Below are 16687 nucleotides of genomic sequence, written 5' to 3'. Positions count from 1 at the left end.
ATTATTTTATTTTACAGTTGTACAACAACTAACAAGCCCGCCATTTTGTTCGAGCGTGCATATATGCTGCGTTAATTAGGTAATAGTTTTTATTTCTAAGCTGTATGATTATTATTACGTTGTCCCAAGAATATACAATGTACTCAACCTATTTAGAATAAACAAAATAACATATTCTAAGTTCGCTATTATTACGTAAACGTTCTCAAGAGTAAAATAATATAACTATTACTATAAATTGCTATACTCATACAGGTATTGTAAATTATAATTAGTATTTTCAATTTGTATATGCATTTTTAACTTTTATGATTGCCTATTGGTACATATTTTTTCACTGACTCGAGTTTAAAAAAAATGTTATTCTTTATTTTGAATCCTGTACTTCAATCATCTATTAAACGTAATTCATCTAAAACAAGCTGACTGACCACTACCATTTTTTTTTGTGTACAGTGGGTCAATAGAGCATACTATTAACTATAATAATGGTAATGGATGACTGATTTTATGGTAATATATATAAAAAAAAAAAATACCGAATTCTTCAAATACTAAAAAACACGTACAATAGATGATCGAGTTGTTTGAAAACAAATTAAGGGCAGCAATTTAATTAGCGTTTAGCTTCTTGACCCTAATATATTCTCTTATTCTCTACATTATATTCGCTATAATATAGTCCTTTCTCTTTCTCCGTCCAAATAAAAATTAGGTTTTTTCCTCCTATTTTGTATGTAATTACCATTTACCATGTTGCTGGACTGTGAAGACTCCACGGCACGGTCCAGAGATTTTCATGACTGACGTATTCATACGTTATTCGGTTAGTATTAAACCATAGTTACAATAGTGAACACTTTATATTCTTTGTTTTATGTCTGAGCCAAATAAATCTAAATGTTTACGAACTCTAAAAAGAGCGAATTTGCCTATGCAATCGAACCGGAAGCTGCGGTGTACCAAATACACGATCGTAGAGGTAAGTCAAAGTTATATTTTCTATATAGCATTATAATTGGTAGGTACTTATTATACCTATTGTTATTATAATATTTTGGTAACGTAATTTTTTCCCCCGATACATTTTTCCCTAGCTAACTAATAATTATATATAGGTACACTATACAATATATTATACATCTAGGTTTTAGTAGGATGGCACTAGGATATTAAAATATATAGTACAAAGTACATGCATTTATGTTTTACTGTTATCCGTCCATTACCTGTTATCACACTAATTACATTCACATAGGTATATGTGCCTTTTACAGTTATGCATATTTACTGAATTTTGTTGATAATAGTTTTTTTTCAGAAATTAAAGAATAGCTTTAATTACACAGTGTCACAGTATAAATAGTATAATACTATACTGTTTACTATTTCTAATAAAAATTCTCTACATTTCTCAGATGAAATGATTTTTATTATAGAACAGTTAAAATTTACAATTCTAAAAGGATTGAAACTTGCTTAAAAGTTAAAATTCTACGAGTGGCCCTAGATATACGGTGCAGCTTAAAATGGGAGCATTCATTGTGTTTTAGGCTCAAACGGCTCTCATTCATTGTTTGTTTTGGACTTTTGGTTCCAAAAGGCTCAGGTCCCAACAAATATGTCAATTCCAAACAGATCTAGTATTCGATGTCAACAATTTTAAATCCAAAACCATATACTGCAGTGGGTGTTAGGCTAAATAAGTAGTTTTTAACTTGAATATGTGAAAAAACGTAGATAACCTATACAAAATGTACCCGTTTTAGACTAAAAGTGTATATACTATCTAAAAACGCTATGTTTCAACTAGAACATACATTTATGATTTATAATATTATTTTTTGAGTTAAATCAAATTTAAAACTATTAATATGTTTATTAGTATGTTTTTTTTTCACTATTTCATATAAAATTAAACAGAACAACACATTTATTTTTTTGGGACAGTCCTATGTCTGCATGGAGTGGGAATGATTTTGTGTTGTCAAAAACAGGAACCAAATGATCCAATATATGAATTGAATATAGGGCTATAGATCCTATAGAATCTAGATAATACCTTCGTTACCTAAAAATTTGATGATAAAGAATTGCAAAATTTGTTTATTATGCGTTATTGTTCTCTTAATATTTCATAAAGATCTGTACCTAATAAATATAATCAAACTATATCCATAAGGTTTTTTGTACAACTTATAGAATTGAGTATATATATACTCAATTCTTATAGGTAGGTACCTACTAATACTAAATGTACACCTTGTACAGTTGTACCTATTTAAATCATTTAAAGCCGTTATTTGTAAACTTTAGTAAATATTTAAATAGTTATTGGTAATTGAAGCTACCTACACAAGCACAGTATAGATACGCTTGGTGGAATCATTTTCTAACACTACAAAGAAAATAAATATGAATAGAATATGAATAACAGTACTGTGTCTGAGGACTGAGACTCATATTATACGCATTGTGTGTATTGAACGATGAATACTCTGACCTATTGTCAAAAAGTGCAACGTTAACGACCATATCAAAGATACACATGAATGAGATATGCCTATAGGCCTACCTATGGGGTAAATGGACTATGTGTAAATGTGTTAATTGTATAGTGTAAATACCAATTATTGGTTATGCTTATGACTTATGAGTAGAATGTGGATTTTGATGCAACTGCAGTATATTTTTCATTTTTCACATTTTTGGATTTTCGTCAGTAATTTAAACAAATTATAGTAGTTTGTAACTTCTGGCAATCAAAACTATTGAAGCAAAAATTAAAAAAAGATATAAATAATGTCTTGTCAAGTAAAAAACTCAAATTAATTTTTTAGGCCACAAATAGTACTTAATTGAGATAAAGATAAGGTCATTAAGTAAATGCTTACCTAATTATAAGTTGTTTGATTTTTTTACATTATTTTAATACCTAATAAATTTATAAACTAATAATAATAGTAATCAAATAAAAAAAAAATTTTATCATATTAGTATACCTACCTATAACCCAATAAATTTTTTTTTTTTGACTGCAGAATATGATATGTTACATTATTTTGATATATTTTTTTGGGCATAAAAATTCGGGCTCTACAGTTATGACTTATGAGTAAGTTACCAATAAGGTGACAAACTAGGAGATAGGTACCTACTGGCTACTATCTACCAATTACCAAATCAGTGAGCGTAGTACCTACCTAATCAGTTGTACCATAAACTAATTTTAGAAATTGCTTGATAAGTCTGAAGAAAATTAATTTTCGTTACATTATTAGTTTAATTAATAATCATAATATATCCTTAATATACTATTATATCTAATAACTATATTGGTATAACCTAGGTACCTACCTAGACATTTTTTAAAATATAATCTAAAGGTGACTGACGTAGTTTGCAGATACTTACCTAGATAAAGAAAAAAACATATTTTTTATGCAAACTGTTCATAACGAATTGGTTTCCTATTAAAGACCCCGGACGGAGTGAGGCGAATCTATTGTTGATTTTGTTTAGTTGCCTACCACTTACTTAGTAGTTAGTGCCTACTTACATATTCATTTTAAACCAATACACATTCTGCAAAAAATTCACATAGACTTTTGACCTATTGGACTATAATTCTATATTATAGGTTAATGCAAATTGAACACATTACAATATAATATAGAAATAAAGTAAACTTTAAAGGGTTCATGTTTAAAATGTAAAGCTTTACAGCATTATTTATATTTTTTTAACTGTATCTACTGTCTAATGTATTTTTAATTTGATTTTGTAATATGATGTATTTAAATATTTTTATGGCTCTACAAGTAGGTATTAGGTAATTATTAATTATACTCATTACTCGCCGGTATCTTATTATACCTGTATAATAATTAAATTATTAGTTATTAGGTACTTATATTTAATAATTATAAATTATAATACATAGGCACCTATACCTATTAGTACAAAAACAAAATAAATTATCTTACTAAATGTGTTATCGAATGTAATATATATGGTACCTACAACGTATAGTTATAACATATTAACTACAGCTGTAGGTATAGAGATCATACCTGTATGTATCATGTACCAATGTTCTAATACATGATTCAATCTAACTTTTTAATTTATTGCTATCATATAATATCAGAAAGTAGGTAGGTAACTATCTACGAACCTATCTAATGCAGCAATACAAGCATTTGTGTAATAATTTGTGGTCGCAATATTAATTAGGTATAATTTTGCATTTTATACACTATGAATACTATACTTACACCGATATGAGTTTAAATTAGGTATAGCCGTATAGGTACCTACCTAACAAAAGTATGTAGGTACATACTACATACCAACCTATTATTTTAAATGCTTAGTTCTTACATCCTAATTGTTATCAGTTATTATAGTGAGATTAGGCGTCAGATAATAGGAACCTATTTATACCTAGTGCAAAAATAATTGCTTATACGATTGATACTCTATAGTTAATAACTATATTACGTTATAAATCAATATGTTTCTCACTTCTTCCCATAAGATATCTGATGTATCATACTATCCTCTTCATTCTGTGAAACATATCTTTTTCATTCACACCAATACATCGTTAAATTCACTTATTTTTTAATAGCTGTGTTTATAATTTATGGCCAGATTAATTGTGCAAAAAAAAATTTTAATTCGAAACAATTGTTTTTAATTATTTGTGACGCTTTCCTCACTATTTTTTTTAATTTATGTATTTTGACATGATATTTTATATAGAAAAACGAATATTTCATTATAAATAATTTTTGAAAGTTAATAATTATCATTTTTGCAATACGTAATAGTACTTACTTCACTAATTACAAGTAGACCTGAAGTGATTTTTTTTTAACAATCCTTGTAAGGCTGTTACTTGTTAGAGGTTATAATAAATACAGTTTACACCTCAGGTGTGTAGCATAATATTAGCTACATGTATGATATAATTTTTATGTCACACCGAATAAGTCATAAGCCGTGATTTATAATTCGTAGTTTATTTGTATAAATGTTTAATTCATATTTTGCAAGTCGTCTTATGATTTGAAAAAAGTAACGCTAAAGTTCTATTTATCGATGGTTATCGAGACTTCCTGTTTTAGCCAAATACATTTATATAACTGCCTATACACAAAAGCGCGTGCGTCATAAATAGTTTATTTGCTTTTACTTTACGGCCCTGTGCACATACTGCAGTTGGTTTATTGTCTTCGTGTTCGTGAAGTGTTGATAATGTAAACCGAAAGTAACAAATCACGACTTCTGGAGTTCTATATGATGACTGTACATGGTACATCAACTGTATAATATATATCATATATAATAATACATATTATTCACATAATGCTTTTATAACGACTACCTATAACGCATTTACTCATATTATATATATATATATATATATATATATATATTATAGTTTAGTATGTGGCATTATTTATTGTCGACCATTGCTATTGTCGTGCAGTCGTGTTGTCGTATTCTTCTTCCAATACGACTGTACCTACTACCTAGGTTTATAATATTTGTATATGTCCCTACCATAATATATATTACCCAGGTATACGCATGTGTATATAGATATGCATATACCTATACGACAATTATAACGGCGTGGTACTCCGCCCACGTGGAACGCGAAGAAAACACCTATTTCTATATGGCTATTATCTATCATATAAGAATAGCTTAAAAATCGTTAACGATTTCAAAGTCTCATTATGCATCCGTAATTTTTTTTTCACCGCAGTTAGTTTTTCTTTTGATAAGTATAATATTATTGTATTGTTGTTAACTGCGGCGCTGCAGCGTTCCGCGTGGTTGGTCACGACCGCGATGTAATTACACACCCGGCACACTTTCTTCCCATTCAATTGATTTGATGTGATTTGTTTCTATTCCGCCCGCCGCAGAGCCGCCAACCATGATGAACTTTGCAGCAGCCGACACGTCGTACCACGAACGCAGGAGGGGACGAGTGTTCGTTGACGATCCACTGTCTAGTCTCGAACAAGAGATACTGCTGTTCAGACACAACAACATCCAGAAATTTCAACAAGGTAATCATATTGTATTTAAACATCGTGTACACTATATTTATAAATGTATACTGCAGACGCGCGCGCGTATACGAGCGACTATACCCACACTGCTTGCACGTGTGTGAGTCGTTTATGTTCGCTCGCGAATCTGCACTTGGTAAACACACACTGCGAGCTATAAGGTCATGGTGGTTTAATATCAGTCTTAGGTTGCGTGGAAGAGGAACCGGAATACAGGCTGGACGACATCGAATGCGCCCTGCGCTACAATTCGCTCGACTCCGGGATACCGACCGAGTACGACGAGGACGACGTCGCCAACTCGATAAACACGACCCTGAACAGGTACGACACCGCTTGACTATAGGTATACCTAATTTATTGTAATTCTGTGGACTGGGACAATGGGATAGGGCCAATGTCGAAAAAGAACGTTGTTTATGGGAAATTGAATTCACAAACAATAAGACATGATATTGGTCAAATATTCTCAAATTTGTCTAAATATGACATTGGCCCTTCCTGCACCAAACCACAGAATTATAGTATTTATCATTAATGCGTTTCGTTAACCAAAAACCAGATGCATCTGATCTGTACTAATTGGGGGGTTGGGCCACGGTTGTACTTTTTTCTGCATTTATTAACCAGCTATAAAAAGTATAAATTCACCGATAGCTGAAAAGTTACTGAAAAGTTACCATGTAGAGCCAATACCACATAATTCTTACCTATATAATATAGTATAAGGAAGTAATGAATATTTATTAATTCTATATGTATATTATACTGGTAAATAATATAAAAATCCAACTTTAAACCTTCCACGTTTTTTAATTCATTAAAATATTAAATATACAACCCTTCAGCTCTATGTGTACCTATATAGTTAGTATATTATAGTGCAGAAGAAAAAGTGGCTTGACGATGAAACAAAATTGGCCTTTTTAAATTTCGGCACATTTATTATAAAAACTCAAATAATGCCAGCATTGGTATCTACCAGATATATTATTATGTTTAATATGGTCTGACGACATTGCAGGTTAATATCGTTGTCGCTGGAACAGCAGTGTTTCCGACAACCGGAAGGGGATGAGTGTACTAACGCGATGAGCAGTTTCACCGCCGCCGCCGCCGCTCCGATCACCGTCAAGTCCAACAACAACTGCTGTAGCCCTGTGCCGTTGAACGAGACTTACAACCTGGTCGAAGAGGTATACGTCAACCGGGACCAATGTCACACCACCGAGCTCCAAGTGCTGGACGAATCTCCCGAGGACGGTATCGTGGTGGCCATCGACATCGGTACAACGTACACCGGTTACGCGTATTCTTTCCGACGGTCTGGCAGAATTGCCGTCATGAAGAAACCCGACTGTAACTATAATACACCTATTCTGGAACCCATTATAGTATAATTGTTGTAGGTCATATTGTAGTCTCGGTGATGAACGAGGGCCCAATATGAGTGCATACTATGTTATAAAGTCGCCTCCCAAAATCAATGAAAGAGGTCAATAGTTTTTATTACGAATTGCCCCCGACTGTACAGAGTGTAATAGAAATACCGGACGGGTGAAAAATGAATACTGTAGTTAAACGTATATGCAAATTATGTGGATGATTAATAATTTAAGATTTATTTATGTCTGAAAATTCCCAAAAAGAATATTTTGATAAATGTTATTATGTTTTGAATCAATTTACTCTAAAAAAATATTAATATTTTAATGATTTGTCAAAAATTAACGTTTTTACCACCAACATTTTTCTAAAAACTCTATTTACAAATTGGCTATTTTGAATTTTTAAATAATTCAATTTGACGTTTTTATTTTCAGTATTAACAAATAAAGGTCCCCCACACACTGCAGCGGTAGCGGTGGCGGTGGCGGTAAAATGAGTCCGGACACAATTTACCGCCACCGCGACGGCACCGCCAAGACAAAAGAATTTTACCGCTACCGCTGCAGTGTGTGGGGACCTTAAAAATGTTTTTAATGTTTTTGTGGTGAACGTGTCCATAAATTATAAGCATAAAAAAACATTAAATATTGATTAGAACAAAAATTATTTAATTTGTCAGGTTATTCTGTTACATCTTATACTTATAGGCAAAGTTCTTAAGTTTTGTGAAGTTTATGTACCACTATACTTATTCTGTATGGGAGACATTGGGGCAACTTGTATAATGTATAAAATATGAATATCCAGATCATCGGAATTTTTTTTTACTCTTTCGGTGGATGGATATACGATAGTATGGTGTTAAAAATCGCTTCACTGGTGACACAGTATTTTATAATTTGTTTTACATACGTACTACGATCAATTTACATTCCTCTTAAAGTTAAGACTATGGCAGGAAAAACAATGTTTGTAACACACTAACACTTTAGTGACTGTCGACAGGGTAAATTTTGTTCACTCAAATAATAGAAACAAAGAAGTATGAAGAATAAAATAAATTATGTAAAAATATTTTCATAGAGAATTTGCAGTAGTAAAATTTATTTTTCTATAGATATTAAACCTATACATGCTATATTATTTATTAAAACAATAAAATCATCTCACAAAAAGTGAAAATGAAATAATTTTGCAGCATATATAAATATTGCATTCAGTGATTTAAAAAAAATTGTTTTCCATTGTTGTCCTCCTTTTTTTAAGCCTTTTATTTATACATAATATTCAAGGAGGCACTATTTTATGAACATCGTAGATTATAGAGTTATAGATTGATATTACCACGTTATAAACATATTAAATGATATCCTTGTTGTATTAAATTTACATGTTTAAGTTCAACGATGTATTGTGACGCGTTGTTCTTATATTTAGACGAATGCGATACGATAGTCGATGGTCAAAAAATACCCACGGCTCTGCTGTTGTCGCCAGATTTCAATTTCCATTCGTTTGGAACAGCGGCCCGCGATTATTTCCACGATATGCACCCGGAAGAAGCACACAAGTGGTACTACTTTGATAAGTTCAAAATGTTTTTGTACAACAAAGACGTGAGTGAAATCGCACGATGTTTTGTTTAGGTGCCCTATTGAAGCGTAAATAGTATGAAATCGAAATTATTTTCAGGTAATCTCTAAAGAAACTCATATAATGGCCGCCAACAGCGTGTCCCTCCCAGCCACACGCATATTGACCGAGGCTTTACGACATCTTAGATATTTAATTTTAGAAGAGCTCACTGAACGGTGTTCCGAAGCTTTGAGTCTGGATTCAATTTCGTGGATACTAACCGTGCCAGCTATTTGGAATAAAAGTACCAGGCAATTGATGAAAGAAATCGCAATCGAGGTTTGCAAGAATATAATATAACTTTCTATTTTCTAGCAACCAATTAATTACTGATAGAAGTCACCCATTTATTACTGATAAATGCATTTCAATCAACAATGTGTACTTACAGTATAATAATTTTTCCAGGCCGGGTTAGGTAGTTTAGAAAATCCAGAAGCCGTAACTATAGTTTTAGAGCCCGAAGCAGCAGCTGTACATTGCCGCAGTGCACGGCTCAAAAATACCAAAGTTCTTTCTAAAATTACATATCAGGATACCTACGAAACTGACTACTGTGTTTTGAACGAAATAGGCGAAGGTAATCAAATTACGAATGATATCTAATATTTGTTTGAATTGTTTCTTATAGTTTGTTATTAAACATTTCAACTGATTTCAAACTGATTAATAAATATATTTAATAAATTCAAGTTAACAATAACTGTGTTGTTTTATTTTTGCGGAACTTTAGGATGTAACTATTTAGTTGTTAATTGTGGCGGCGGTACAGTAGACGTAACAATTCATCAAGTGTGTCGGACTGTCAACCGACTCCCGATCAGTAAACTTCATAAACCTTCAGCTGGCGTCTGTGGATCTCTAAGTAATATAGACAAAAAAAACTTATTTCATCTGTTTTTATTATTCGACTCTTATTTAAATAAACATAACTCGCTTTTAAGAAGGTTTATTATTATAGTAAATAGGTGTGGTTCCTACTAGGTACTATATCATAGTGTATTTAAAATTTTAAACCTTTTAGTACTATTATGTATTGTACATTTTAAAAAACCGACTCTATTTGTATTATTTTCCAAATTACACCAAATAAGTATTGTTATTTACAGTATACATATGTGATATATATAATTAAGTAAACGTTGTTTGTTGTCGTTGTATTGCAGGTGTAGATATAGAGTTTGTTAAGCTCTTGTGCGCTTTATTCGGTTTTGGATTCATGTCAGATTTTAAACTTCAACGACCCGCGGCGTATATGGAACTTCTTCAGAGGTTTGAAGAAGCTAAAAAGTCTGTGTCCAGCAAAGTGAGAGCGCCTATAGTCATAAGGCCTCCGTACGCGTTTATCGAACACTACTTGAAGTACTCAGACAAAGACGTTCGTATACAACATAAATACAATAATTTGGCTTTTAAGTAAACGTCCAAGGTGGTTATTTTATATATATGATGCAAATGCGTATATTTAAATAGGTATCCGACGCCGTCAGAGATTACGGATCCGATGCGATCGTTTGGAACGAACTGGACGGCGTTTTCATTTTGCACTATTTGGCCATCGAGCCGCTCTTTCTGCCCAGTTTCGCGTGCATCTCGGAGGTAAGCACACTAATGTTTGCCATTGAACAATATTTGCGGTGGTCGAAGGGTCGGTTTTTATTCCAAACTTGAAATCCTATAATTATACATAGATATATTTTATGTTGTTTTATAGCAAATCAACAGTATAGTAAATGAAGATCAAAAAGTCACTCACATGTTTTTGGTCGGAGGTTACTCGCAGTCTCTGTGGCTCCAAGAAAAGATCACCGAGCGTTTTAGCGACCGTTTGAAAATAATCTTACCCGACATGGCTTTTGTCAGCGTACTCCGCGGGGCAGTCATGTACGACTTGAACAGGTCGGATACGCCGGCGTACAGAGCTAAACACAGTTATGCCGTGGGCATAATTAAACCATTCGTCGACAACACTCATCCAATCGGTAAGAATTTACTGTATATTATTGATTTTCTGGAGTCTTGATATTTGTTGCTGAGATTTTATGCACATAATTGTACACAGTTTTCACAATATTAAATAACATGCTTGCTTATATCGTGTAATCAAATTATAGCTTGAATTCATGAATGTAATATCATGCTCAATACATATTGCAGCCATAGACGTTTCACCGTGCTTGTCCTCGTATAGCATACCCTTTCGCAAATAAATTGTAATGTAGGTACAACGTGATTCATAAAACATGCTCACCCCAATTTTTTCTTTAGTAATGAATCGTTCAAAAACTCTGGTTTTTGGATTTTTCATTATGCCCAAGGACTACATTTTCAAGTCCTTAGAATTATTTTACCATTTAAGGAATGTCCTGTGACCATATACAAACTTCTTTTTTCAAAAAATAGCAGCCTTTTTCACTGTAAATTCTTAAGCTGATGATTTTTTATTTAATTTGAATACTGATACATCTAAATCAGAATCCAAACTAATAATTCCTGTGTTACCAAACTTAAATTACTTAGGATGGTAGTCCATATGATAGTAGATTTAGAAAATATGTGGAGCTATGATAATTATATGAACATATTTTGATTAATTAATATTAACTTACTAAAATCTTAAATCTTATAAGTTGTGAATATATTGTCCGAGTACAGTTCTGTAGAATCTCGATATCAGATCACGCTACTGCCAGATTAACAAAAACGGCGGATTGATGGGGGTTCGGGTGAAAATGCATTTTTACTTATTTACATTTTTACTCATATTAAAAAATGAATAACCTTATTGTATTTTATAATCTTATATAAATAATACATACATGCTTTTGATGGGACAGGTTTAAAAAAATTATCAATTTGTTTTTGTTTCGTTTGTAAGACTTTTTTTGAAGTTGTATAACAAGTAGGTTCTAGAAACTAAATATTAAATCTATTTTATATTTTATGTAAAACCATTATTAAAGACTATCTTAGTAGTTAATACTCACTTAAAGATTAATAATAACATGCAAAAACTTCTCGTTTGAATTTTGATTTAGATTATCATTAACGTTTCCAAAAAAAAAAAATGATCTGCTAAACATACAATAACTGAAAAAGGGGTTCTTATTTGAAACAAATTGTAAAAAGTTTGTACTCCCACAAGAGTACAGGACACTCATTAAATGTTAAAATATATTTAAACATCTAAGTATTTGGTTATTCAGTATAATAATTAAAAATTCCAAACCTCAAATTTTTAAAATAATATGTGTTATTAAAGGATAAATATAGGAGAGGAGCATGCTTGGTGAATCACTCTGTTTATCCTGAGTATTCTTTCTAAAATTTACTAATTATAAAAAATTTGACTATCTAAAACGGTAAAGATTTTTAAAAATTATATTTGAAAAATAAAATATTAATTTGACAAAAAGTATTGTATAATATTTTTACGACGCACCAGTGCAGGGACACCTTAACATTATAATATATTGCACCGTAGAAATTGTTCTATTGCTCATTACTATTACTTATTGCTCTTTTTCTCATTGCTTAGTGATAATATTGTATACTTACGAGTTACGATGTATAATTTCAGAAAAACTCGTTATAAAAGACGGCAAGCGTTGGTGTACAGACTTGCTGGATTACCTCATCGAAGAAAACGATTGTATTAGAGATAATGAGACGGTCATAAAAAAATATACTCCAGCGAACTCTTCGCAAGATTCTATCGTTATCAATATATACCTAGTACATAATCTATCGGCCAAGGTATGCATGTGTATTATATTGTATTATCGTTTTATAAATATGAAAACGAAACTAGTGTGCGGACTGCGGATTTTAATGATTAAATGTTATTCGATGGTTAATTCATTATTATTTGTTATTCGTTTTCTTATTTCTAGTTCGTTACGGACGACGGGGTGTCAAAGTGTGGTTCATTAAAATTGACGAGAAACGAAGACGTCCAATTGTCTAAAGAACTGTTGGTACAAATAGGATTTTGTGGTCAAGGAGAAGTAGTCGCTACAGCTTTAGATTTAGCGAGTGGTACTCGAGTGGATGCTCAGATCGCTGAAACTGATTGTTGAAAGTATATATATATATATATATATATATATAGTCTTGTATTGAGATTTTGTTATAAAATATAATTAAGTCCTTAGGTATATAAATATATTGTTGTTAAAATGAAAGATTCGGGCTGAATGAAGTTCGTATCTAAATCGACTAAATCTTTATTGGCTTTTTAAATTGTATATTTTACAACTATAGTATTGTTTTAGACTTAAATAATATTCTTGTTTCTTATAGGTACTTAGTAGTATACGTTTATATACTGATTATAATTTATATGTATTTTATTTAACGGTTTTATTCGTATTTGAGACTACTAGCATTACTTACTGCATATCAAGAACAAACAATGTACCTACCGCCTAGTGTTATATTATAATGTTACAATTATTACTCATTAGTCATTATATAGTTAGTAGGTACTTCTAATTGCCTGTTATTTGTTAAAATATAATAAGATCAAAAGACAAACAACTATAAGAATATAATTTTGTTATCCAATATATTATATTATGTACGTCTATGATTAATATTAATTCATACCTAAAAAATGTTCCTATTCATAGTTATGTTACGTGAATTACTAGAAAATAATATAAAACTAATATCGTCGTGTCGTTGGAAAAATTTAAAAGGCTTATGTAAGTTTATGTTGACTTTTTACGAACCAATTAACACATACATAAGCGCACTAACGTACCTATTGAGCGGCTGTGGCACAGAAGTATATGCCCTATAGTGACCTGTGCTTCTTTTTACATGATTCCATATATAGTGTCATAAATCATAATTGCCATATACACCTATTACATCAATATAATCCAATCCTTACCAACTATGTTATAACTTATTTTTTATTTTATGGATATAACCATATAACTATGGATAAGTATCTACTTATTACCTCTAATAGTTGCAGTTAGAACACACAAATTAGAGTACCATGGCATTTTTGGAGATCAGGTAATCAAATTGCAGCTTCATTTATAGAACACCACTGTCCGCTTCTATCTGAAAATGTAATAATCAAAAACAAATATTGCAGCAGGTGATTGTATAATAATTTTTTTTAAGCGAATTAACGGGATTTTCTAACGAGTATAATTTGTGTGCTAGCCCATATCTTTCTGTTACCCTCTGTTGAGTCTGTCTGTATATAATATGAATTTAACATGGTCTGCTTAAAATAAGTAAAATAATGGCAAGCAAAAAATGCAATAGATAAATAAGTAAATAGCCGTGAGTATTATTGTATTATCAAGTACAATAAATTCATATAAATTGCGGAAAATTGAATTTTTCAAAAAGTATTGATTACAAAATGTGTATCACTGTTTACGTTTAGGTAAGTGTTCAAACAAACATATCATAATCATTAATTTATGAAAATATTCAAATGCTAAAATGTATGAGCTCGAGTCATACTTTATTATAAAAATGCAATAAAAACTCATATTGGTTTAAAACTATCAATACACTAAAATACACATAAAATATATAATAAATGAACGAAATGTTTGTGGACAGAAGTATTGTCAGATCTTCAGATGAAATCCTAATGAGAACAATATTACAATGATTACGTCTTATGTGATTGTGAACTTCTTGATACTTAAACACATAAAAGGCTACTACCAATCCGAACGATTGTTTAGGTACATCAAAAATAAATTCAAAAATTAAGAAATGGCAATTCATAAAACTATAAAAGTAATCATTGTATTATATTGTATTCATTACAGGATCGTATTATATAGTTCGTATGAAACCAAAGAGAAAACGATAGAAAGATGGACTAGGTAACTTTAACTTGGGCGGAGTAAGTAAAATAAATTATAAAAAATAATATAGATAAGCAATCAACATTATTTTTTTTTTAATGCACTTGTGGTGTTTCTGGGAGACTATAGAAAACGATGGGAAAAATAATCTTAAAAGATCCACCCCAAAATTAAATGGTTTATGAACAAATAAGTATACCTTCAAATACGTGTGAAAATATTTACAAAATAATCAAAGACTTATAAAATAAAAGAAACTGGAGATGATATGTAATAGACCAAGTGAGTTGAAGAAAATCAGTATAATAATTTATAAAACTCTTATTTGATTCAATTTTTGTCTGTACATTCAAAAACTTATGAATTTATTCAAAAAAAATTAAAAATAATATTTTTGGAAATTAATTGGCTTTATGGTTCACGTACCTCTAAATTTCAAAAGGCAAATAAACATCTCGTTACATGGCACCTTTAACAATAACCTGGGCCAAAAATATTTTTTAACCAATAGAAATTCTTAAAAATAATTTTATTTAACAAACAATTTACAATTTTAAAATACTGATAACTCGCTTTAAAATCGAAGTATAGAAAAACACCTATGTCATCGACTAGATAATATTCTTGCTACTAAATTTGATTATAGGTGAATTCACTCTATGAACAAAAATAACGAAATTAAATTAATTATTCGGAACGTACAATAACCTAACCTATGTTATGAGTTTTTAAGACTGGGACAAAGCATGCGGGTATGGCGTCCTCTTAATTCAAACATAACTGCAGTCACTATTAAATGTAGCTAACAATTAACATTACTATAACAAACGACTATATAATATTTATAAAGTCATAATAATTAAATTATTTTAGTTATTTTACCTATAAAATAGTTATATTTCCTATATTTTGTTTAACCATAATAATTTAGGATTTTTTTTTCTGTTTACATAATTATTGTAACTAGTAATAATAAGCGTCTACAAGCTATTTCATTTGTCATAATATACTTGTAGGTATGGCTGCGTAAACGTGCATCCTCATATGCTTTCCACCTGTCGTTTCCGTCTTTATTGTGGTTTACAGGAAACGAGTGTGAGCTACACAACTACCTGTATAATATATTAATATTATTATATTATTTTATGAACAGCGATGTAAGAAAAACACATTGGATTAAATTAATTTGAAGTTTTTATTTTTTTCTTATACAGGTTACAGCCTTACAGGTATCTCGTACCCATAACGGAAATTTAATATCTAATGTATTTTGCAAATGTTAGCATAGCACATACCTATATTTTATGTGCTTAATCTCATTATTTCACTGAATATTTTCTAAAATATACCAAATATATAAATTAAAAAATATATCATGTATAGAAAATGATAAAATAATCAATTGGTAAAAATTGAGAGTATATCTACTCATCTTAAGGTTAATAGCTTTCGAGTTACACCACAAAAACCAAATGGGTTTTGAGTACAAATGTCGGGTTTTCTCTAGGTTTTTCTTAATTTTGTTTTTCCAGATACTTTTTTAAAAGTATTTTATGAGAATTTTCAATTTTTACCACTTAAAAGTACGATTTAGATTAAATTTTCTTCAGAAGCCATCCTCAGAGTTGAAAATCATATACTTTGTAAAGTAATACACTCTGTATAATGTAGGTATACAGGCACAAAATAAAATTTAAAAAAAAAACCACTTCATTATAAAAATAC

General features: G+C 30.6%; 1 protein-coding gene across 1 annotated transcript; it reads left to right on the top strand.

Annotated features, from left to right (window-relative positions):
• Nucleotides 1-747: 747 nt before the first annotated feature.
• LOC111040262 (heat shock 70 kDa protein 12A-like) lies at nucleotides 748-13702 on the top strand. Its single transcript, XM_022324099.1, has 13 exons — nucleotides 748-982; nucleotides 5943-6089; nucleotides 6275-6416; nucleotides 7117-7451; nucleotides 8919-9097; nucleotides 9174-9395; nucleotides 9525-9696; nucleotides 9850-9981; nucleotides 10283-10494; nucleotides 10590-10715; nucleotides 10831-11098; nucleotides 12697-12872; nucleotides 13010-13702. Exons 1-13 carry the CDS (start codon nucleotides 901-903, stop codon nucleotides 13193-13195), a joined length of 2379 nt encoding a protein of 792 aa, XP_022179791.1. The 5' UTR covers nucleotides 748-900; the 3' UTR covers nucleotides 13196-13702.
• The last annotated feature ends 2985 nt before the right edge of the window (nucleotides 13703-16687 follow it).

The sequence above is a fragment of the Myzus persicae genome, unplaced genomic scaffold (genome assembly GCF_001856785.1).
Source record: "Myzus persicae strain clone G006 unplaced genomic scaffold, MPER_G0061.0, whole genome shotgun sequence".
In the NCBI taxonomy this organism is placed as follows: Eukaryota; Metazoa; Arthropoda; class Insecta; order Hemiptera; family Aphididae; genus Myzus; species Myzus persicae.
The sequence above is the reverse complement of the archived record's forward strand: the minus strand, read 5'-3'. Positions and strand labels throughout refer to the sequence as shown.